At 24.9% G+C, this 25459-nt stretch overlaps 1 protein-coding gene across 3 annotated transcripts in view; it reads right to left on the reverse strand.

Annotated features, from left to right (window-relative positions):
- Positions 1-25459, reverse strand: part of LOC135931195 (uncharacterized) — a 57136-nt gene continuing 31677 nt past the window's right edge. For 2 of the 3 annotated variants that reach the window (XR_010572966.1, XR_010572967.1), the window contains one exon: positions 1-158. Coding sequence is in view for 1 of the 3 variants with exons in the window: in XM_065468138.1 (XP_065324210.1) it covers positions 8348-9418 (1071 nt within the window). In the remaining 2 variants the exon portion in view is untranslated. Of the gene's footprint in view, positions 159-7901; positions 10178-25459 lie in introns of those variants that run through there. The other variant, XM_065468138.1, reaches the window with a different exon arrangement.

The following is a 25459-nucleotide window of genomic DNA, read 5'->3' on the forward strand; positions in this document are numbered from 1 at the left end:
ATCACAATTTTAACAAATATACCTATAAATACCCTTATAATCTAAAAAAATGTTATAATGCGGATCCCATGATTTAATTACATCATGATTATGACAGTTTAAGATTTTAAAATAACAATTAATATAAAATTTTATTGTTTCACGGGTTCTTCATTTATCTAATTTATTTTTTATAATAAATAGAATGATTATAATAAGTCTATACTATATAAAATGAATATGGATAAGTAAAAGATGACTTTCAAAACTATGCCTGGCTTACTCTTTACACATATTTATTGACTCCAGGCAATAATGAAAAGCGAGTATTTTGCAACTTTTCTTTACATACTAGTAAAACATCAGATATTTTTTTTTTTATTTGCTTACAATTTACAATAAAAGATATAGGCTTAATAAAAAATATATATTACTTATTTTTTTAAAAATAAGTAATAAAATAATGTAATATATTAAAAATAGGTTATGTCAAAATGGATTGATATACTACGAGACCTATAAATTTCAATTGAAATTCGTTAAAGTAGTTAAAAACCTTCCTGGAGGATCATCAGAATTTAAGCTCATTTTTATGTCAGAGTGCCTTGAAAAAATTCCTTGCTCTGAGTGCAAAAGCACCGATTGTGTCAGAAACAATGGGGATTAGAGTAACATTAGAAATGTTAATGTATTTATCTTTTTTTCTAATTTCCGCTTTGATTAAGGAATGCAAAAAGATCAACACTATAATTCCAGGATAGCGTTTTTCTTCTCCATGAAATAAGTGTCATTCCGTCAGGCCTGTTATTGTCCTCAAGATTAAGACCTACAGACCCAAATTTGATAGATTATGAGCTGAATGGAGATTTCTAGCAATAATTAAAATTATTGCCTGGTGGCTGGATGATGGACTTTAAAAAAAGGCAGTGAAGTGAATGATGACCTAGATTGTCGACAGGAGCTAAGATGAGGGTGTGATTATATCACAGCTTAAACGAAGGTTTAGAAATTCCTTTATCATAAATCAAAAATTTACAAAAAATACCGTCTAAGCTAATATATTTTTAACATACATGAAGTGGAGGGAGCAAATATTCCTATCGAAAGGAATAATTGGAATAAATTCTACAAACAAATGATAATCCTTCAATAGTAGCAAAATTTTAACCTTTTTCATAAATATACAAGATACACTATTATTATAAAGTATCTGCATCAATTTCAAAAAACGAAAATTACTAAATTTAGTAAAAAGTTCCATAAATTAAATAGACTGAATAATATTTTAACTAAACTCTTAACTATAATCATAATATAATGCAATTTAATATTTGGTGTAATAAATTTTAAAAAAGAATAAATTTGTGTTATATTTTAATAATAATAATAAATTCCAAACTATGAGCCGACCTATTGAACACGTTGTTGGTCCAAACCAAACTAGAATTTGGCAATTTTTCAGACCCAAAAATAAATGATAACTACGATCTCAATTTAAATATTTAAGCATTTTTTTCAATTATAACGCGATTAAAAAAATATAAAGTTATACTCATAATACTATCATTAAAACCAACTTGATAGTTTATTTTGCTCAGGCCAACTTTGAACGACCCCCCCCCCCCCCCAACTTTGCTTTGTGAGAACAAGAGTGCTACATTTGATTTCTAAGAATGTTATGATCTCCCAGTAATACATGGCCATGCTCGATTTACCTGAACTCATGTCAAGACCAGTTTGATTATTTAAACATATATGCGTTGGTTGTGAAAAAAGGTTAGAGAGTAAAACTAGGGCCGAAATTCAGAGTAGATTTCAATATAAAGTTAATTAAGTTGTTTTTAATACTTCAGTGTTGTAAACCTTACCTGAAAAAGATATAGTTATTAATTTCGTCATATTTTTCATGATAAATTTTTCAAAAATAAATAGTGTTGTTTATTACCTTCAAAATAAAAATTGAATTTCAGATAAAAAAAATTTCCCTAGATATTATGTATAAAAATTTATAAAGTAGAGTAATGTGATTGAAAAATATAGTTATTGATATATAAAATTTACTGTATAAAATTATATTATTTATATTTACAAATACATTTTTTATTTTAATTTATTTTAAAAAACATTTTTTATTTTTCAAAATTTTAATCATATAACCAGGAATGTTTAATATTTAACCCTTTGCTATTCTAAAGATTCACTCAATTTCTCGTGCCTATGATCAATGTGTGGTGTTATATTTAATACAAAATTATTCAAAGAATTTTATTTACCATTTAAAAATTTCATTCATGTTCAAATTTATAGTATAATACAAAAACAACATTCAAAATATTTTTTCTTTCATTGATTATAGAATAATAGTATATTTATTGTTTTAAAATTTCTATCATACTTTATTTAGGGTTAACTTTTTTTTCCTTCCTTTTCTTAGCTATAAAAATAAAATTTTTTAAAATGATGATTCAATAATTTGAATTTCAGATACAATAATTATCGTATTATAGAAATATAAAAGTATGCATTAAGAAGCTTATATATAACACTAGGACATTAAATAGCACATACAAAAAATTAGTTTAAGCTAGATTTGTATTTAAAAAATTCTCATGGAAAAAAAATCTTAGATAAGATTTTTTTCTCTAATGTAATATATTCCTTGTTATTTGATAGCTTGCTTAAACCATAAATATTTTTTCATTTTCCTAAATAAATACTTTAAGACAATTATACTTAATTATAAGTGCTAATACTATTAAAATTTTAATTTGTCATTAATTAATATTGTTGTTACGTATGGCTTTTTTCTTCCCATCTTCAGAAATCACAAATAAAAAATTTATTAAACAAAGTGAAAAAAAAATAAAGAAATTTTATATTCTTTCGACTTTTGAAATAAATTTGGAGGTAAATATTATATGCATCCTTTATTTCATGACCTAAGTTCATAAATAAACCGTAATTATTAATTATATTTGTAAAATTTTAACCGGGTTTAGTTAAGTCATAATGAAGAAGGGAATTTGCAGATCTTTAGATTCTGCTAAACAAATTAGAATTAAAGGAACTTCACAAAACGACGATAAAGTCAATGGAAAAGAAGTAAATCGAAATGGAGTTAGTTATTCATACAGAGCTTTTTTAAATTATCAAAATTCAGAACTTTATGACTCGAGAGATGGATTCTAGATATTATAAAATTAACATTATGCCTAAATATTAAACCTCTCAAAAGAGGGGAAATGAAGAGAATTAAAATTAAATCCAAATTTTATAAAGAATATATAGGTGCTATTGGGTGAATTTATTCAAATTTAAATGCTATGAATCTTCAAGATCTTTGTAAAATTAAGTGTTTAATATATTTTCGGCGTATTTCGTTTGATTTATTTCAATCTCTAACTTTTAAATATACAATGGAAATTCAATTAATTAATATTTTATTATTTTTTGAGTTTAAAAAAGTTTGAAATAAATTGATTTAATTAAAGGAAATCAAATTACATATTTTTTTAATATCTTAAAAATAAGATATATAAACAATTCTAATATAATGTTAAACCATATATTTACAATCTTAAGTTACATTTCAAGAATCATTCTGATCTTATCTAGTTTAAAAAACTATGCGATCTCTCACTATTTAATGATCTAAGAAAATGGGAATTTTTATCCTGTGATTTTTCGCTTACCATCTCATAAGGCTGTTCGCATGCTGTGTATCCTCAAGAAGTAATAATTTAAATCAATTTTATAAAATTGGCAGAGTAAAACGCGTGTGGAATAAAACGCTTATCCATATCTTTCAGAAATACTGAGCCATATATGATAAGATTTTTGAACATTTGAATTTTTTTGCGTTACCTCTCTTAGAAATACATTGTTTATTTATAATTTATCTAAATTTTAAAATAGACCATTTGCTAGAGTCGTATAAATGTCATAATTTTAACATGCACCGAATCAAATTATAAAATATTAAACGTATTAATTCAACCCACCAAAGATCGGAAAAAACGCAATATGTCACTCTAAGGGAAAAAGAATTATTGTCACAGAATGGAATGAATTATCTCATAATAAACCCCTATTTGCGTAGATTAATTTTTTAAGAGAATCCGCCATCCTAAATGATTTGGGAATTTTTTTCACTTTAATTTAAAAAACTAATTAGAACCTAGGTGGCCTAAGGATCGGTTAACATAATTAATATGTTGAAATGAAACTACATTTTATATGCATTGAGAATGAATTCAATGAATTGAATAACTATCTAAATAAAATATTTAAGCATAAATTAACCTTTTGTCAAAATGATATTTAAATAAAACATAATTTATCGGTTTATTAAATCAAAAAATTAATTTGAGGTTTTTAATAAAATTATTAGTTTGAAAAAATTATTTGGTGTAGCAATAAATTATATTTCTTATTGAGTGTTTGTTTCAAATTTGAGATTTCACGGTGACATTCAGTTTAAGTTTGAAAGGGAATTAAAAACTAAATTATATTGATCAAGACAAAAAATGGAAAATAAATCAAAATATTAGATCAAAAAATTAATAATCCGAATAAAAATTTTAAAAAGGATGGAGTGGTGGGTAATCTTTAACAAATTTAAAGGGATTTAGCACTCCACTGCCTTCTAAACAAAATTATTTAATCTATATTTAATATGAGTTCGAATAAGAAATAAAATATAATGTGGCCATCTAGCTAAACCTGAGAAGGAATTCAAATATGTTAAGAAAATATAAATCTTGTTTAGCTTATATATAATAATAATAATAATTTAGTTGTTATCAAATAATTAAGATTTTTTAAATATTTAATTAGAGGAGTTGAACCACTTTTTTTATTAAATATTAAATACGATTAACATAATATATGACAAGAATTATTTGATAATTAATAAGAAATTCTATATTGCCACTGGCGCTATAATTTTAGTAATCCGATAAAGGCACATTTTATTTTAAATATTATATTGTATCTAGGCTGAGTTCTATTATTTTTTTTTTACAAATTGAAATACGCTAAACCTATTTTGTATATATCTATAAATAAACAAATTATTATGACTGTGATTTAAATTTTTATAAAAAAATCAAACCCAACCTAAATTTATTTTATTTTTTTGACTGGCCTAGATTTGTAGACTTTAATCACTTATATTTTTATAAAAATCTTTCCATTTAAATAATTTAGGTATTTTTTTGTAATTTAAAAAAAACTTCTTTTACCATTTTTCAAGAAGTAAATTTATATAATTTAAAATTTAATATCGGATAGGGTTTATAATTTATTTTTAAGCGCGACACGGGTTACTAAAATTATACTTTTTAAGGAGTATCAAGAGTTAGATAAAGAAGCTTCTTCAAATTTGGGGCCGAGCCTACTGGTCTTTGACTCTCATAAATAAAAAATTCTTATTCAATATTATTAATAATGAAGAATTTAGACACTTCGTTTAAATGATTTTGAGATCGGGTCGTAGTCATAGTAATTTATTATCAAAATTTATTATTTAACAAAATAACTAAAATTATTGTTAGCAAAATTTTACAAAACTAAAAAAGTTTATATTAATAAAAATTTCAAAATTATTTTAAACATAAAAAATAAAGTATTAATAAAGATTTTCAAAATTATTTTACACAAAAAATAAAGTATATCTAAACTATAAAAAAATCGTCCCTTTTATAGGGAAAATAAAATGCGCAATTATAAATTAAAATTAAATTGGCGCAAAGTGAAAAAAAGAACGTTTTTGTGGAAACGAGTTGTGTTAGTTTTATCGTACATAATTGGGGATAAAACCTACCCCCCCCCCATACTTCCCGAAACTCAAAATATACCTTGGGATGCAGAGTAGTCTCCCGGACCTAACGGTCTAACTCATATTTTCGGATCACCTTACTGAAGACTCCTAAAGTAAGAAATCCAGTAAAGTGAGAGAAAACACAAAAGCCATATGTTTTACTTTCACTGTGTTTAACTTAAAATGAAAGGGACCAAAAAGAGAAACCTTTTTTTAACTTTCATTTTATTGTAAACAAAGGAGGGGTATTAAAAAACTTTATAACTTTAACATAAACAAAAGAGGGGGATTAAAAAAACTATTCATCTTAACCATAATAAAAGAGGGGGATAAAAAAACTTTTTTTTTCATCTTTAACAAATAATATGTAAAAAAAATATTTATTTATGCTTGAATTGGCATAGTAAAAATCAGTATAAAAAGTAATAATGGAAATCCATATATTTTCTCAGAATTTTTTGTTTATTTATTTTCTCTCAATTTGATATTAGTAAATTCAGATGTTTTTGCTATGTAAAATTTTTTTTCTTCTTCAAAATATCAAAACAAAATAATTAAATTTTGTTTTGATTCGGTATTATATTTATAATATTTTTTTATATCCGATTTATTAAAAAAATATAGTTCCCAAATTTTAATATTTTAAATTTTTGAGAAACTTGTTAATATAGAAAAACAATATAACTTTTAGTAAAATAATTTTCATTTTTTCATTATTCGATTTTATTAATCTTAATTTATTTAAATTGATTTTCGAATATCAAAACTCTTATAACTTATATAAGAGTTAGAATACATTAATAGTGAAAATAGATCAATTTTTACATCCGCACCGTCAAAAGTCAATTTCATTAAAAATTATATAAATGTCCACATAAGGCTAAAAAATTAAAGTTATTTTAATGTTTAAAATTTTTAAAAATTAACTACTTGCTTATATAAAGAAATAGTAAAAAAATTTCATTTTCATTCTAATTTATAATACATAGACGGAATTGTGATTTTATTTATAAACTAGATTACAAGCAGAATTTTGTGAGAAGGTCAGCATAGAAATGATAAAGGGAACCTAATAAACTATATATTTATTTTGTATATATTTTTAATGATAAATAAATTACATATTGTATTATAAATAATATATCGCATATTATAAATTATATTAGGAATATAAGAAAAAATTTATAATAATATAACAGGAATTTATTTACTTATAGCATTTAATAGCTTTACTAAGATGTGAAATATAGATTAAATTACAAGTGAGTAAAATTGTGACTATAAAAATAGAAATTAAAACAAGGAAAGATCGTCATCTCAATTAAATCGTTCATAAATTCGACCTTAAAAGAATAATAAAATGCCAGGTAATATTGATTTTTTAGGGTTATCCAAGTTATTTTCAATGACTGTTTATTTATCAATAGTATTAAATTATATTCTCAGTTTCATAAAAAAAAATATATATCATTATATATATTAAAGCTCAAATACCTGCAATAATTGAACCATCTGGACATATTAGACCCTATAGAAAGAGGCCAGAATTACTCTGACCCCATAGAACTGAGGACTCCCATTTGCTTCTATTCTTATAGATCTGTTAGGCCTATCCAATTAAACTCCAAACTCTAGAGCAAAAAGAACAGCTTAAAATTTTTAAATATTTAAAAATTCCTGTTAAAAAGGTGATTGAGATTATTTTATATTAACGTTTTATTTTATCATTTTTTTTTATTTTTATTTTGTTAAAATTTAATATAATTATGTAAATAAAATGTTGTAAAATTTAATAATAATAGGTAAATATAATTTTGTGACATATATAATATTTTGTTAACATTTGTAAATACAATTTTGTGACATATATACAATATTCTGTTAACACTTGTAAAATAAATTTTGTGACATATATACACTTATTTTGTTAACATAAAATACACTTTAATATTTTCTTTTCTTTCACATTTGGTCCTTTAAACCAATGAACACTACTCTAGGTTTCATTTCTTGTTCTTGATTAAGAGTAAGGTGCTGATCTCCTAGTCCTAATGTATTCAATTATAATTGTATATGGATTATCATTTTAAATTTACTGATTCCGATCACCAAATTTGGAGCTTCCTTGATGTATATAATGTGCCATCTTCTTTTTCACAGGAGAAATTTAAACGCATCTCACGCCTACAAACATGACATTTGGCTTATATTAAAATTGCCCTTCTCATCGCCGATTCTGTGATTAGGGGTTATCAGTCATTGAGAATATGAAGCGGAGGTAATTGGATTTTATTATATTGAGAATCTTTGGCGTAGGTAGTAACCCTCGTTGGGATCTTCGGTCCTAGTAGAGATCCGTTTCCCCAGCTCTTTAAAGAAGGCCAGGGCATGAGAGCCGAACAACGTTAGAGTCGTGGCGATTAGTGGTAGGAATGTGTAATTGGCCGGAAGCGATGGCGAATACTTAGCGAGTTTATTCGTCTCGGCGTCTACTAGAGCATCTCTATTTATATTGGAAGGGGCAAGGGGATCGATGCATGAGAAATCCTAGGTTAGGAATTCCTCTCTCTTCCAAGGGATCATGGTAGAGCCATCGGGACGCTTACCATCAGAATTGTAGAGTCCAGTAGGTTCGAGGGTTGATGGGATACCGGCAGATTTTAGGGCCCTGGCAATAGTATCATTGCATTTTGAATGTCTAATGAATCTGCCTCTACAGCGCTTGCAGTGTAAAGAGTGACGGCCTTTGGAGTTGACCGGCGTTTGACAAAGGATGCAGTGATAGGGTATTACCACATCACAATTAAGTCTTAGACCGATGGCGTAACGTAGCTCATCGTTGCTTAGGAGCTGGTCAAGGTTTCGCGATGGAAAAGCTTCGAGAAATTCATACCCGCTGTCTGCGGAAATGGAGAAGAGTAGAGAATGGTCCTCGGGTTGGCTCCTCGATTTAAGGTATGCAACGGAGTTGCCAACTAGAGGCTTATCCCAGTTCTTCTGCAGTGCCGATGAGGGAGGATCGACTAATGAAAGAGATTTCCATAGATCAATTGCCTGGGGAAGTAAAGGGTCAGGATGTTTTGTGAGTGCGTGTATGATGGGCTCGCAGGACAGGCGAGAGGATATGAACGCACTAACAGAGAGTAGGGAAGGCGATCGTATGCCAATGCCGCCGGATTTGGTTGGCAAGGTGGCTTGTAGCCAAGATAGGTCTCCGAATTTGAGATTGAGTATATCCTCTGTGAGATGTTTAATCTCTAGCTCGTGTGCAGCGAGGTTGACTTCGTATTGGAAGATACGTGACGATCGGAGTGTATATAGAATTTTTGGGATTAGGAGGTAGTTCTTTAATAGAAGGAACGCTTGGTGGGCTGGGAGGCGAGATAGTGTACCGCGCATAAGGGATATCTCTAGTAGAGTGTCGGCGAAGAACTTGACAAAGGACTCGTCTTTACCCACTGGAGATCCAAGATGTGTTAAGAAGTTCAATGGTGTATGATTGAACGAAGGATCATAGTTAAGGTCGATGATTCCAAGAGGACAATATTCGCTTTTGTCTTGATTGATTCGCAGTCCCAAACTGCTCTCGCTGGATTTTATTATTTCGACCGCCTTCATAACTTTGCTGGGTGAGCCGCCTAGTATACCATCGTCGATATACCAGTTATGAAGGTTTAGTTTACATTGGTCATTTATGCCTTGTATTAGGCTATTAATGCCCAGACAGAATAAAAAGGAGCCTAGAGGGTCACCTTGTTGTATTCCACTACTAGAAGGAATCAATCTATCTCCAAATTGAAGATGCGATGGACTAGCATAACAATCGAAGACGAATTGCGAGTATTCTGGCTAAAGGGTAAGGATGGGATTAAGAAACGCTGAACGTTTTAGAGAGTTAAAAGCGTTTAAAAAATTTATTTTAATTAGGATATCGTCACTGGGGTCTGTTTGTAGATACATTCTGGTCATGTGTAGGGATACCTCACATCCCCCTTTTACGTTGACTCCTAATTAATTAGGGCACAGGTGATTGGATACTGTGAACAATATTCTGCTCACTACTAGCTTTGCGGTTAATCGGCGCCAAGTGGTCCCAATAGCGATAGGTCGAATATCTTTATTATGTTTATGGAGGGCGATGAGTTTAGCTCCATAAAGGAGTGGAATAATGGCGGGTGGTAAGCCTCCAGCAAGCATACGGTTGATGAGTTGAGTAATTTTTTCCAAAACGTAGCATTGTTGTGTGATGTAAGGTGCGGTTAGATCCTGTAGGAATATTGGGCGAAACCCATCAACCCCCGGTGAAGAATCACGTTTGAAGGAGAGAATAGCATCATTATTTTAAAATTAATTTATTTTGACAATTGATATATTTTTCTTGATATCAATTTTAAACGAACATTTTTCATTTTACATAATTGGTTTGACGATTTATTTATATATTGTTAAAAAAAGATATAAAAAGAAAATTGTTTTTCGTTAAAGGAGATAAGATATAATTTATAATAATAAAAGAAAAAGAAAAATGTGACTTATTTTATTATTAATATTGTAATAATATAAAAAAAAGAATTAATATTAATTCTATGTTAATTTTTCAGTTATGTTTTATCTTATTTTAAAATTACATATTAATAATATATCAATGGTCTATAAAGTCTATTTGGACAATAAATCTTTAAGGTAAAATGTTAAAATAGAATGAAATTATTTAATAAAAATTAAAATAAATGTTTTAAAATTTTGAATATTATTTATATTAAAAGTTTGTAAAACTAGATATATTTAGATTCGTCAACAATTGATATAAAAATTTAACTAAATATATTTTATATTTTTAAATAAAATTAAAATATTATAACAAATATAATTTTTAATAAAAATCTATAACATTTGTATAAATTAAGTTTAATTATTGTGGTTATACACAATTTTATTTGAGAAAAATGAGGGAATTTACTATTCAATATGTGAGAAATTGCCCCTTATATAAATAAATGATTATTAAATTAAAGAATATATGCTCAAAACTTATTATTGATAATCAAAGATGAACAATTGTACTCTACTTTTTCTTGATAAACAGTTTTTATATATATATATAATGGTTTGTCTAAAAATAATATTATATTTTACTATCTCTGTCGATCTTCATTTCTAAATTAAATATAGATATAATATATATATAAACGGATTAAGATTTAAGTAATTATTTTATTCAAAAATATATAATTAATATATTAAATTTATTAATTACTGAAAGAATCAAGCCAATTAACTGGAAAATAATTAATGTATGTTAGTTTAATAAAAAAATTAGATATAATTTCAAATATCCTGAAAATAGGGTTTACTATGCCAGGATATTTTGTGCATTGAATTTATATTATCTGTTACTATTACACCATAATTTAAACAAATTTTCGATTTACATTATATTTTTAAACTCGTATCAAAAAATTACAAATTACACCTCTTATCAAATTAAGAGATATAGCTTATCCTTTATTCTTTGACGAGCTATTTATTGGAGGCACATTATATTTGATTCATTTTATAAAGAAATATATTTATATATAATTTTATTTTTACAATTTTTTTTGTACAATAGTAAATAAATTTATTTATATATCATTCAATTTATATTTTATTAATATTTTGGGATTAATCTCTTTAATTCCCTCCATACCAAATAAAGCATTAATGATATTACCTACACATTCCAAATCTTTTTTATAAAAATAATTTATAGAAATTAAATAATTTTTAAGAATATTTTGAACTATTCAAATAAAGAAAAAGTAAGTTTTAAACATTAAATTTAAATCCTACATTTTTTAAAAAAGAATGTACAAAACAGAAAAATATTTTGGACATAATTTCAAGATAAAATAAAAGGTTTATGTACAAGTAAAGTTTGATCAAATAAACTATTAAATAAAATTTAATAATTATTTAATATAATTAAAGAAATTTTTTAACTCATTATATAATTTTATTTTGATAATATTTATAGTAAAATTTTTTTAAAAAATGATAAAACATTAAAATTAAACAACTATATAATGTAAAAATATATAAAATTGCTAAATAAAATTATATATTAATAGTATCGAAGGCTCTAAAAAGCGCTTAATTTAATAAAGAAAATAAACCTAAAAAACAAGTATAATTGTGTTTAAAAATTTCCAATTGAAGTTTTTGTTTAAGAAATAAGGATTTGCGATTTTCATTTGTTATGCTAAAAATTTGCGTGATAAAGTTTTTAAAAAAATATATGTTGACTGTGACGCAATGGCTTAACCAACACCCCCTGATCCAATATGAAATCCCTTATTTGGGATGCAGCCTGGATATCATCCTTTCTTCATCAATTAATACAAACCCTCTTACTTGTCGGGAAAATAAAAAAATTAATAAATATTCAAAATTAAATAACTTTATATTTCAGTCAATAGTCATTTCAACTAATGGCAATTTTTCACAGTCTACATATATTTTTTAAAAATTTAACACGAAATTTTTTTAGCATACAAACGAAACGAATTCTTCGCAAAAACATCAATTGAAAAATTTTGTAACACAATTATACCTGTTTTTTAGGTACTTCATTAGTAAATTAAGCTTTTTTTAGAGCCTTCGATACTATTAATATATATTTTTATTTAGTAATTTTATATATTTTTACATATTTTTATATAGTTGTTTTAATATTTTAGTTTTTTATCATTTTTTTTTTAAAAATTATACCAATATCAATATTATTAAAGAAATTAATATGAAAAATTGTGTGTATAAATTTATAATAATGTCGTATTTTTTTTTACCCGCTAGTTTACATTTCACTAATAGATAATAAATATTTTAGATTTATTAAAATTGCGAGGTAAGCGGTATCATGTTATAAAATAAATATAATCTTAATTAGTATTTTTCAAAGAAACAAATCTGGTAGATTGGTAAGGGCTTAATGTGATGTAATATTACACTTTCAATATTTTATATAATTTATTTAGAAAAAGAGAAAATGATTTCAAAGGTAAACAACAAAATTCTTTCATTGAAGAATCTTTCTTTATCTGATACCTCTTTTTTTCATTATCTGGCATGATTTGAATTTAGAATATATATATATATAGATATATAGCTATTATTTGGTTCCAAAATTGGAATATATTTTATAAAAGAAAAACTCGGAACAAATATTAGTCTTTTTTGGAATTATATATGTACCCGACACGTCAAAACTTCAAAATCAATTTATTTTTAATTAATTATAAAAAAAAACAGAAAAATTTTGTTATTTTAATTTTGTACAGAAAATCTTATTATTTACCCCCTTTAAAATATTTATAATATAAATGACTAAATAAAATAATATATTTTATTTTGTTAGGTAGATAATGTAATAAATGTTAAGATTTTTTTAAGATTATAATATGTTTTTCCATTTTTATTTATAAAATTTATAATGGAATTTAAATCAAATTTTTTTGCTTTTTCTTTTTTAACATTTAGTATTATTATATGATTTAACCGTTGTTGTTTCATGGTAGAACGTTAGATTTAAGATGTGTTAGTCCTAAAAACAATCGTTCTGCAAAAGAATCTATGGGAATTATTAATAACATCTTAATAAATCGTGCATAATAATTTTTTAACTTACTTAATTTTTAAAGAAAGATAATGTATATGTCTATAATATTTATTAACTGACCCGAATTGATGATGTGATAAATTCGGGCTTCTTCGAACCCTAAAGTCTTTTTTTTCTGTCGATTAAAATAAGGCTCCTCTAAATATATTTCTTTAGCTTTAAATTAAATTCTCCCCAATACTTATCAAAACAGTCACAAGAATTTTGATCTAAATTTCTATTATATTTAACATTCTGAAAATATAATTAATACCTTTGGATTTTAGCATTTAAAACTTATACTCTCTCAAATATTACATTTTTAAGAAATAAAAATTTGTCAAAAAACTTATTTCTATATAATAGATTTTGACTTATAAACTGAATTATCATTTTCATCTTAAATAGAACGAAATACGCATTTGTTAAGGAGAATATCGAACAAATAATAAATCTTTTATTGATACTATTAATTGTGAATTTCCTATAGTATTAAAGGAATCTTGTATTAAAAGATTTAATACTTGCACAATTTACATAGATTTCTCTAGATTTTTCATTATGAGGACACGTTTGTAAACCATATATCTATTGATAATGTTATTCTATCATAACATTAGCCACTGCATTTTATGATGTCTAAGGAATGTCTAAGTAAATATATGTTTGATTTTGATGTATAAATATCTGAATATGTTTCCAATAATTAATAAAATACTAAGAATATTTTATTATTATCCTCATTCATATATGAAAACATATCCAACGCGGCTCTTTTATAGATATATCCAAGTTTCATCTGCGATTATAGGTTAGAGTGCAGCAGATTTTATAGGTTTCACAAATATCATTTGCAGCTCGTAAGACATGGTGAAAATTAGTAGAGCAAATAATAATTTTTTTTAACTTGGATCCAGAAAATAAGTCCTATATAAGGGTTTTATAAGAATTAAATCTGTCTAATATATACGTTTTTTTGCCATTTTATATTATTGTGAAAATTTTTCAAAATAATTTTCATCAAATGAAGGGGAAATATCTGATTTACCCATCATTCTACTGGTTATCTCCTGATATTTATATGAAATTCATGAATACATATTAAAGTACCATGTCTTATAAAAATCAGTGAAATATGTTCATCCTAATTTTAAACAAACCACCACTCCCCCAAATAACAAAAGATTTATTACATAAGCACAAAATATTAAAAAAAGTTAAGACATTATTAAATTACAATAGAAAAAATAAAAAAGATATTCTAAGTTAACAAATAATAGGAGGTTAACTTAAATTATAGTTATTTATAAGTAAAACAAAAATTATATGAATAATATACTTTCAACAATTATGAAGTGATGAGAAAAAATACAAAACAAAATGCATGTAGAAAGGCCAAATCATCAGAAAAGATATGAGAGGTATTCAGTTGAATACATGCATAACATGGAATATCCTATACGATATTCAATATGATAATAAATAGCAAAATTGTAAATATCAGCTATGCTAACCAGGGATGTGAACCCTTCAACAAAAACATGGTCCAGGTCCTAATTCGGGTACAGTAAAAAAATTTAAAAACCGTTTAGGTTCAAGGTTCTAATCCGAATTCAGGGAACATAAAAAAAAGAATCAAAATAAGACTTTTTTCATTCATTTATTATTATACTTCAATATATACACATTCATAATTTACAGATAATTTAAAAATGAAATAATTTATATTTAAAATAGTTTATTCAATCGCACAATCATAATATATCATCCTTGAGGTTTTCAAGTAAATTGGATAACATATATTTCAAAGATGAAAATCCACATTCTAGGCTAACCGAAAATAGAAATACATAAAATATTGTACTTGTGTCGCCGGTATAGCCATGACGATTTTAGACAAGATATATAATTCTGGAAACATTGAAGAATTTTCTTTACAGAATTTTTAAATAATTGTATCCTTATTTATTCTTTAAACTCTGAGAACTTTTCTATTAAAGATGCAATAGACATTTTTTGATCCTCATTTCTATCTGATTCTAATATGATTTTTCTTTATCTAAAAATAAAAGTTTAAGATCATCAATGTTGCTATAATTTTCATTATTATTATTACGATGTGGCCTCCAATATATTGTAAATAATGGTGTTTTGCGTATGCCATAAAACTTTAAGATGGTATAGCCATTTATTTTTGCTCAATACTCGATAAAACCTGATATCGAGGGTCTAGATATATTGAGGGGTATACAACACTATTTTGCAAATATTGTTGTTCTCGAATTTTTATGTTTTATAATATTTCTTATGAAAAGGACTAGTAAATCTTTCTAAATCTAATCGGCATATAAACCATATGATAAAAAATTAAGATAAACATAATTTTTGATTGTAATCTTAATGTTGTTATTTTAAAAGAACTAATACACTAGTAAGGTCCTTTATTTGGCACCAATCATCCTCCAACAAAATGAATTTACATACTCGTATAATAAAATCATTACAGAAATCTTTCAAACTTAATAATTCTTATAGCATAATACAAATTGAGAATAAACATGTTGTGCAATCTAATATTAAAATTGACCTTTTCATCGATTTTAATATTCTTACAATTGTGGGGGTTTTTTAATATTTTGCAACATCCCTTGCTTTATTATTAATAGTTTTAAAGTGATTATTTTTTGGTAATCTTTAATAGTCGATATAATTTACATAATAAAATATAACTACATACACTAAAATAATTTATGATATCAACCTCTAAATAAAATGGAAGTCCAGCAAGAAAATTGTAAGAAAAACGCGAAGATAAGTTAACAAAATTAAAAATGTTTTTTATTATTTTAAAAATTTTTGACACCTATAACCCTTGGACCCTCCTCTTTTAAAAAGTGTTCGGGTTCGGGTAAAGGCATAGAAGCGTTCAGTCTGGGTCTGGGTTAACATCCTTGATGCTAACGGCAAATGAGTTGTATTAAATAAAAATACAAAAATCTGCTTTCATAATAACAATTACATTGATTTACCAAGTTGCAAAACAGATCTATGATTATAAAAGTGAATTCATAATATGGTTTTTTAATTTATTTTATCCATCTTAAAATTAAGGAGAAAATAATTCGTTGTCAAATTTGATGTATCATTCTAGTAATCATATAAATGCAAATACATAAAAATTACCTAATTAAAAAATATATTGTTAAACATGGATTATTATTTTATTATAATGGTTATTATTTAGCGCGAATTTTTGTATCTTACATTCATTAAATTAACATCATTTAAACTAACTTAATTTTTTTATTATTTAATTGTTTTAATAGATTTTTGGTATATATAAAGGATAAAATTATTATAGTTGTTTCAGTTCTATTAAAAAATGTAAAATTTAAAAAAAAACAAACTTTATATATAATTATATAATATTCAAAATAAATTTGATATTTTAAACATTGATACTGTAAAAATCAAAATATTAATCCTATATAATGGCTAGGCTATATTTTTTAATTTTACAGAATTTCATTTATTTGTAATTTTCTAAATTTGAGGCTTACCTTGAGTATACAATGTGAAATATTTATTAAAATAAAATCATAAACATAAATTACAAAATCTTTACCTTCTGATGCGATATCTTGTGAAAATCATCATTAAAATATTAAAAAATAAATATATAATCACATGATAAAATTCAAATTGGCTTAACATTTATGATTTTTTGGAAAAATGTTTTATAAAACAATACTATTGTCTAAATTTGTTGTGACACGGCTTATATATATATTATAGATTCTATACTTACATCATACCTAACATCAAGAACTTGTATATTTTGATAAAGTCGCCCAGGCCGGCAGTTAAAATATTTTTAGGGTCAGGCCTGGCTAAAATTTAATATTAAAAATAATTCCAAAGCCCCCTCCAACCCCCATAATAAGTTTTAAAAATTTTGGCCAAGCCCAATAAAAACAATTTAATTTATTATATTCAACAAATTTATACAATATTTTAGTGTATTTAGATAATCATTATTTTTATTATATATTTATATCAAAATATTATACGTTTTTTATTTTCAAACATTTTTGAGGGCATTTTAAGTTTTTAACCAAGAACATAAACTTTTATAAATAAGATATTATCATATATTAAAATGTCCGTTATTATTTAAATAATAATAAATCAGAAATTTATTTTTAGTTTAAAATATTTAAGTGAAATAGAGAGAAAGGGAGATAGGATATGATTATCCCGCATAAAAATAATTACGAATATACAAATATTTTGAAGTTAAACCATAATGGTATTTTAATATGATAAAATAATTCCAAAAATGTTTCATAGAAATATACATAAAAATTTTTAAATACAAATTTTAATTCTAACCACACAGTAAAATTATTTATAAATGTTTCTCTGAATAGATGTGTCGTTGATATTATTTTTTCGTCAATATTTATGCTAATTTAATATCCTGAAGACAATTTTTATTTATAAATGTGAAGACATGGGGCAGATTTTGAAGGGGTACATATTAGCAATTTTTAAATAGAGATTTATTTTTAATTAATAAAATCCAGCTATATTAATAAGAAAACCATAAGTGTTTAGGGTCACTGGTAATATGAAGATGGTTGGCTTGTATTTTTGTAAACTAAGTGACAGTTTCATTGAAAGTAGGGGATATGTAGTTATATTGTCCATAAAAATTTGTTATAAAAAAATAGATGAACAAGAAAATTCTTTATTAATTTTTTTTATTAATACAAAATTTAACAATCATAAAACATTTAGGGTACGGTAAATTTTAACCTTTATGTCAGGGATCCAAACCGAAACGAATATCGGTTCGGTTCAGGTTCAGGTTTGGATAAAAATAACTGTTTAAGGTTCAGGTTCGGTTCGTAAAAAATTAAAATATTGGTTCGGTTCGAACCTCTAAAAACCGGTTTGAACACTTTTGTATTCAAACCTACATTCGAATTATGTATAGGGAAAATATTTTTTTATTTTATCATTAATTTAAAAAACACATATAGAAAACCTTCATTTTTATTAATTGCACATTATAAAATAACATTATAATAATATATATCAATGATTAATTTAATATGAACAATATTTTCCTTTTTTTAACTTAAATATTTTTATTAAGCGCCGCACAATTAATATATTTTTAAAATTCGTCTCACTCGAATAACATCTATAAGGAAATAGCATAAATTTAATTGTTGAAACATCTTTCCACACTAATTTGGGTGGCCGGCATTGCCAATATGATATCAGGTTTGATGTGTCATTTATAATAATATTTTGGATTTAATTTTTCTCTAAGCATTATAATTTATAAGCTTTAAATATTTAAAAAATGTTGTAAAATGACAATATACTAAAGTTTATAAAAATTATGACCGACACTTATCAATCAAGTGTGATTGATGCTAATTTTAAAATAATTCGAATATAATTGAAATGAAATCTAATAATAACTTGCATATTATTTTATTTAAAATCATGATACTCGAACCGGTTCAGAGGCATTTGGAGTGGTTCAGGTTCGGCTGAAATTTTTTTAGCGGTTTAGGTTCGGTACAGGTTCGATAAAAATACCGGTTTTTAGCGGTTTAACGGTTTGGTTCAGGTTCAGGTTCGGTTTGGATCCTTGCTTTATGTTTACTTTATTTTTAGATTTTATTAATTTTTATATCAAAATCTTAAAAATAACTTAAATACAATCTCAATGTTAAAAATACTATGTTCATCCATTTTCTTTAGATGCATAATATAAAATAATTTTCAAATTTTTATTTAAATTCTTTTTATTAATTATATCATAATTTAATTCAATAGTAAAATTGAACATATTTTGCGATTATAAGATTTGTAAAAAAATTACAAATTTTTTAAGCCTTTAATTTGTTATTCATATTAATTAATGCCCAAAAATTTTATTAAGAAGAAGCATAATACAAATTTTAAATCTAAAATTCAATATTCTTTGGGATTGAGCTAATATTTCAATCTTCTTCGCTATAGTCTAAAATGTGTTTAAAATTATGCAAATTAAATATAGCAATTTTTGTAATATTATTAACCATAGTTTTACACCAAGTTTGCATTCAGCTAGTAATGTCTTCTATATTTTAACATCCTCAGAATAAAAATATGTAAAAAAATAATTAATTTTTTTCTCCCATCAAGATTTAGAATATATTCGGTATGATTCAGCGGTAATAATATTGGCAGATTTGCACTGTGAATCAAATCTTTTATTCTATTTTTTTTAGGTTGATTTCAGTGAGAAAATCTATAATAAACTCTTTCAAAAATTGATTTATTAGGTGGGAATTCTTAATTACTAAGAGTGAATAAAATTATCTTATATTTTTGTTTTGTGAAATGACTGGGATAGAAAGATCCCTATATACATTTTTTAAATAAATATGAAAAATTAAATATTAGTTTTTTGATATATATTATAGCTTTATAGTGAATATGTTTCTATTGTGGAAAATTTTAAAATGATAGATAAATAAATATAAGGTCAATAAAAATTTAAAATCTATATTAATACATAGAATAATTTAGTAGCGTATTTATTTCTGCTGTTAACGTGATAAATATATAAAAGGTAGAAATTATTATTATAAAATATAAATTAATAAGCATAAAACATAATATTTAAAAAAATGTTTTAGCCGTCATTCTCATTTTTTGGCTTTGGGAAAGGAGGGGGGGGGGTATCAGCCACCCCCTCCCCTGCGTATGCGCTTGGGTGTATATATAATTATGAGAATAAAATAAATTTTCAATACATATTAAATATTATTTTAATTATTATTTTAATAGAAATATATTATAATTTTTATTTTAAACTTTTCTTATTTACTTTATTTGAGCAAATGAATAGGGAAAGACTACTCAGTATATCTTACAACTTATAATTTTATCATCAAAAACTGACATAATATAATGCGTTTATAAATATGTTCAATAGAAAATTACTCTTATTTTTTAAATCATTATTTTTAAAATTCTTGAGTTATAAAATATAAATAATTACCCATACAAACTACTAAAAATAAATAATTATAGTTGAAATATTTTTTATAAGTGTTATTTTTGGTTAGCTTTTAAACATTCTAGTTTTACCAAAATTTTTTTATAATATTTTAAATATCTAAATTTTTAATTAATCGAGTATTGATTTAGAAAACTATAAAAAATTTATAGGAACAAGATATTAAAATTAAGAATTTTCAGCAAAAATATAATAAATAAAAATGACAAAATCTATGTAAAAATTTATAATCGTTATGTACTTGTTGGGCAGTAAACAACTATACATCATAATAATATTGGTTATAATTACGATATTGAAAAATGAAATAATTAATCTTTTTATGTGCGTATCTACAATTTCTTTCAAATTTTGGTTATAAAAATAATATAATTTTCTCTAAAGCTATATTTATTCTACAAGAAATGATGCAAAAACTCAATAAGCACTATATATTCATATTAACTATCAGTTAATTAGAGACAATTAATGGTATTCATAATGATTAGCACTACATTATTTTTATGTTATTTCTTTAATCACCATAAAAAATAATATCAAAAAGTAAAAGAGGTTTTATTTGATCCATTATTCCATATATTTCTTTAACATTTTATTTTTGTTTATTTTCTACCAAGATTAGAATTTATTAAATTAAATTTTCAAGAATATTTCATATAGATAAAATATCATTTATGAAAATGCAAAATGGGGTAAAAACAAAGATATTCAAACAATGGTAATCTTTATGAAAAAATTTACAAAGGTAGTAATCAAATAGAGATTAAAATTCTTTCTAAAAGGTTCAATAAATATTCCAAAAGCTCAATTTCTTTTTACAAAAAATGAGAATGCGCAAAAAAACATATAAGCATTGCATATTATAAAGAAGCTCATATGTAGTGGGGGAATGTTTAAGATTGGATATAAGTATGTTGTCAAAGGTTTTAGTTAGATATTTTAAAGGTGGAATTTTAGATTATGATTAGTCAAGGAGTTATTTTAGATTCAACAGGTGTATTTAGATTATTATCATGTTATCAAGAAAATACATTTTTTTTAGTTTTATTTAGAGGTATGTGTTTTTAATTGGTTTAAATAAAAAGTTAGCCATAACGGTGGCCATAAATATATCCATCATCATGATAGATTTTGTTAAGAACGATTTTTTTTACAAAAAATATATATAATTTATATGCATTAAAAATTATAATTTCTTGATTAAAACTTACATTTATTTTTATACCATTTAAAAAATCTGATTTATATCTCAAATATCATAAAAAGATATACATGATAAATTAAGGTATCTATAATTGTAATAGAAAATTCTTAACCTAATCCTCTTAGTAATTTGATCAAATGTATTATATTATACCGCTTTTCATTGTACTTGCTATTTTGTCATTAATTATAAATATTCAAGTAAATTCGAGATTAATTTATTTTATAAATAAATTTACCAAATTTATAATATTGCGATTCTAAAAATATAAAAATCATATGATATATTTAAGAATATGCTATCTTATGCTTATATTTAAAAAAAATTGCTTATTATATTATAAAGGACGATCGCAAAATAATCACTTGATAAAAAAAATTTATACAGCTAAAAAATTTCTTTACAATTAATCTCACATATATTTGGATTTAGAGCAATAAAGTGTAGCATTAGTTATTAAAAGTTTATTTTTTAATATTTGCCAGTGAGGCAGAGGATTAATAAAAAAACTCAAACATATTAATTCTATCTTTCATAAAGCAAATTAGTTAGACCTTCCTTAATATTATTGAAAATAAAATATGTCAAAATTGTCGAAATGAAGAAAATAGTTTTAAGATTTCAAGTTTCATAACAGAATGTAAACAGACAAGAGGAAAAAAATTGTCGGATAAAAAAAATGCAGAAATGTTAAAAGGGTACGATAAGATTGTGAAAACTTGATAAATCAATTAATCAATAATGAAAAGACGAAAAGGGCGATATAAATCTTAATTGATAAACATATTGAAAAAAAATTAGCCACATATAAAAAGCAACTCTTAATAATTAAGAAAAATTGAAATAACTAATATAGCTCAAACAGGGTTTAATTAACAACCAAAATTATTCCCTCATTCCGTCCAAACTTAAATTTGACATTTAAAATTTTTTTGCATTGCCTCTTATTTTTTTAAAGTGAATTTTGATTTCTTTTAAAAATGAGCCTAGTTATTATTAATAACCGAGATGGAACACTAGAAGAATAGGATTAAAGTATATATTTATTTAAATTTTTGACCCCCAGCATCATATTCTCAAAGTAAAAAGATCTGCCTTAAACCCATGTAGGGTTAACAATTACCATTATTCTAAATGATTGAAATGGGAAACCATAATTAACATAAGCAACTCGCGTCAGGAAATGTTTGACATAGAAAACTATACTTACCACCATCAACTCATGAATATCAATTTTAGCAATTATGAATATAAAATAAATAATCATCCAACATATTCAAAATCAGAATTATGACTCGGTATCATAGGCCACATAAAGATATATTTTATGACCGGAAATTTCATAAAATATTCGCCTAAAATCTATATATATATATACAATAATAATACAATAAAAAAAAATAGTAAATGCAAGATGAAAAAATAATTTAAAACTAGTCCTAAATTCTAATTATATTTTATTTATCAATATTAAAATTCTTATTCAATCAGAATATCTTCCAACTTATCGTCGTCAAATTTAAGTGAGAGTAAGTTCGGTTTGGATCACAGTGAGTTAAACCAGTTCGGATTAACTGCTCAATTTAGAAAACATCAAACTACGATCAGAGTTCAGAGTTTGTTTTTATAAGCTCCGGTCAAAAGTGCTGTTAGTAAATATAATATATATAGTGAATTCCATATCAAATCAACCAAAAAAAGTCGATTCTCAACCCGACCCTCTTCAATTTTTCTTAAATTTTGCATAATGGTAGTATAAACTATAACTAAGAAAAAAATGAAATTTTACCTCCCAACAAGGTTTACTCGCTAAGATATGGGCGTTTAAAGCGCGGAAAAATAGTACATTTTTGACAAAATGTGCCTCATTTATTTTCAAATATCTCGAGAAATAATTAAGTTAGAAAAATAATTTAAATTTTATTATGTAGCTTAATAATAGTTCTTTAATATGACATAAAAATAAATATGATATAAATTTGATGAATGTCCAAAACCGGATGTATAAAACCGGAAATGGCCATAGAAAAAAAAAGGTATTTTTTTTCGAAATTTTTTTCCGTAGATAGATATAACACTGCTTTATATTTGTGCCAAATTCTAGCCTGGGATGAAAAAGGGTCTAGGAGTTATGACTCTTTATATGGCTTAAATTGATCAAAAATATCTTCATTTAATGAATACTTATGAAATAATGTTTTTTTTAAAATTATGTCTAAATGATAGGCCCTAACTTTTTTTTATTTTTAATTGTTAACATGTTGTGACTGAAAATTACTTGACAAAATAATTCTAAACCAATTTATAACTTTATTTTTCTGAAATGCATAATTACATATAATATAATAATTCATAATTATGTTTACAATATATCATATATTAAATTATCTAAAGAATTGGTATAAATTTTGACTTTAATTTTATTTTCATCAAGGGGAATATAAGCATGGTATTTTTGTGTTCCCGGAATTCTTTTTGCTCTCAAAAATCTGCATTATTTGTTGCAAAGTCGAATAAATCCATTGGTGTCAAAATATGGTTTTGATATGGCAGTTGCAAACTAGCTCGAGCTGCTAGCCGTTTTGTAATACCTCCTAAACTGTCGCACGGACTTATTCCATGAGCTGTAGCAAAAAAATGCCACTTGGCCTTTATACCAAAATCACATTCATGATTATAGAGATTTATGAAATTTTTTTTATTTTTATATTGGATTACGGCCCCAATCAGAAAAATAATAAATTTTGGTCAATGTATCAAATCTTTCTTTTAAAAATAAGATCATTTTAGTTTGAAATAAATAAAAGGCACAGGCATTGTGCTTTAAGCAATCTGATATCACCACTAAACTTATATGTTTTATAGTGTTGTCCTGACGATAATAAATGATAAAAGGGTGAATAGTGGACTGATTATTTGTCCAATGAAATCCCTGTGCATGGTCTTGCACTAAAAATGCATAATTTTCCGAAAAGTCAGCAATAACTAAGTATTCGCCAACATTTAAATTAGATTTTAAATTGTTTTGAAATAATGATTGTTGTGATGCTATAAATGAATGTGGAATCAAATTGTCTAATTTCTCAATTAAATAATCTAGGAATTTATAAGCTGATTTTGTCAGCGTTTCGAGCGTAGTTCTATCAACTACCAACCATTGTTTAAATGATATATAATCTATTGAATTCGTATCAAATAATATAATAAGTCTTTCTTTTATTTGGGATGATCCAGGACAAAATTTACATTTATTGAAGTAAGATCCAGGCTGGGCAGGATTGCAAAGACTTTGTGCAATACAATGTTTATAATCGTTTATTGGAGGATAATTATAATGATCATTATTGTTTGTAAGCTGTTTTAATTTTCCCCCTATTAAAATAAGCTTAAAATTTTGGTGTAGTGTGCAGATACACATGGTATGTGTACCTGGACCACCTGCTAAAACACAGTTTTTGGGTCGTAAGAATGCAAATCTATTCACTCACAATATGTTAACAATTAAAAATAAAAAAAAGTTAGGGCCTATCATTTAGACATAATTTTTAAAAAAACATTATTTCATAAGTATTCATTAAATGAAGATATTTTTGATCAATTTAAGCCATATAAAGAGTCATAACTCCTAGACCCTTTTTTATCCCAGGCTAGGATTTGGCACAAATATAAAGCAGTGTTATATCTATCTATAGAAAAAAAATTTCGAAAAATAAAATACCTTTTTTTTTCTAT

Source organism: Gordionus sp. m RMFG-2023, chromosome 1 (genome assembly GCF_954871325.1).
Source record: "Gordionus sp. m RMFG-2023 chromosome 1, tfGorSpeb1-WG-v2, whole genome shotgun sequence".
Classification (NCBI taxonomy): domain Eukaryota; kingdom Metazoa; phylum Nematomorpha; class Gordioida; order Chordodea; family Parachordodidae; genus Gordionus; species Gordionus sp. m RMFG-2023.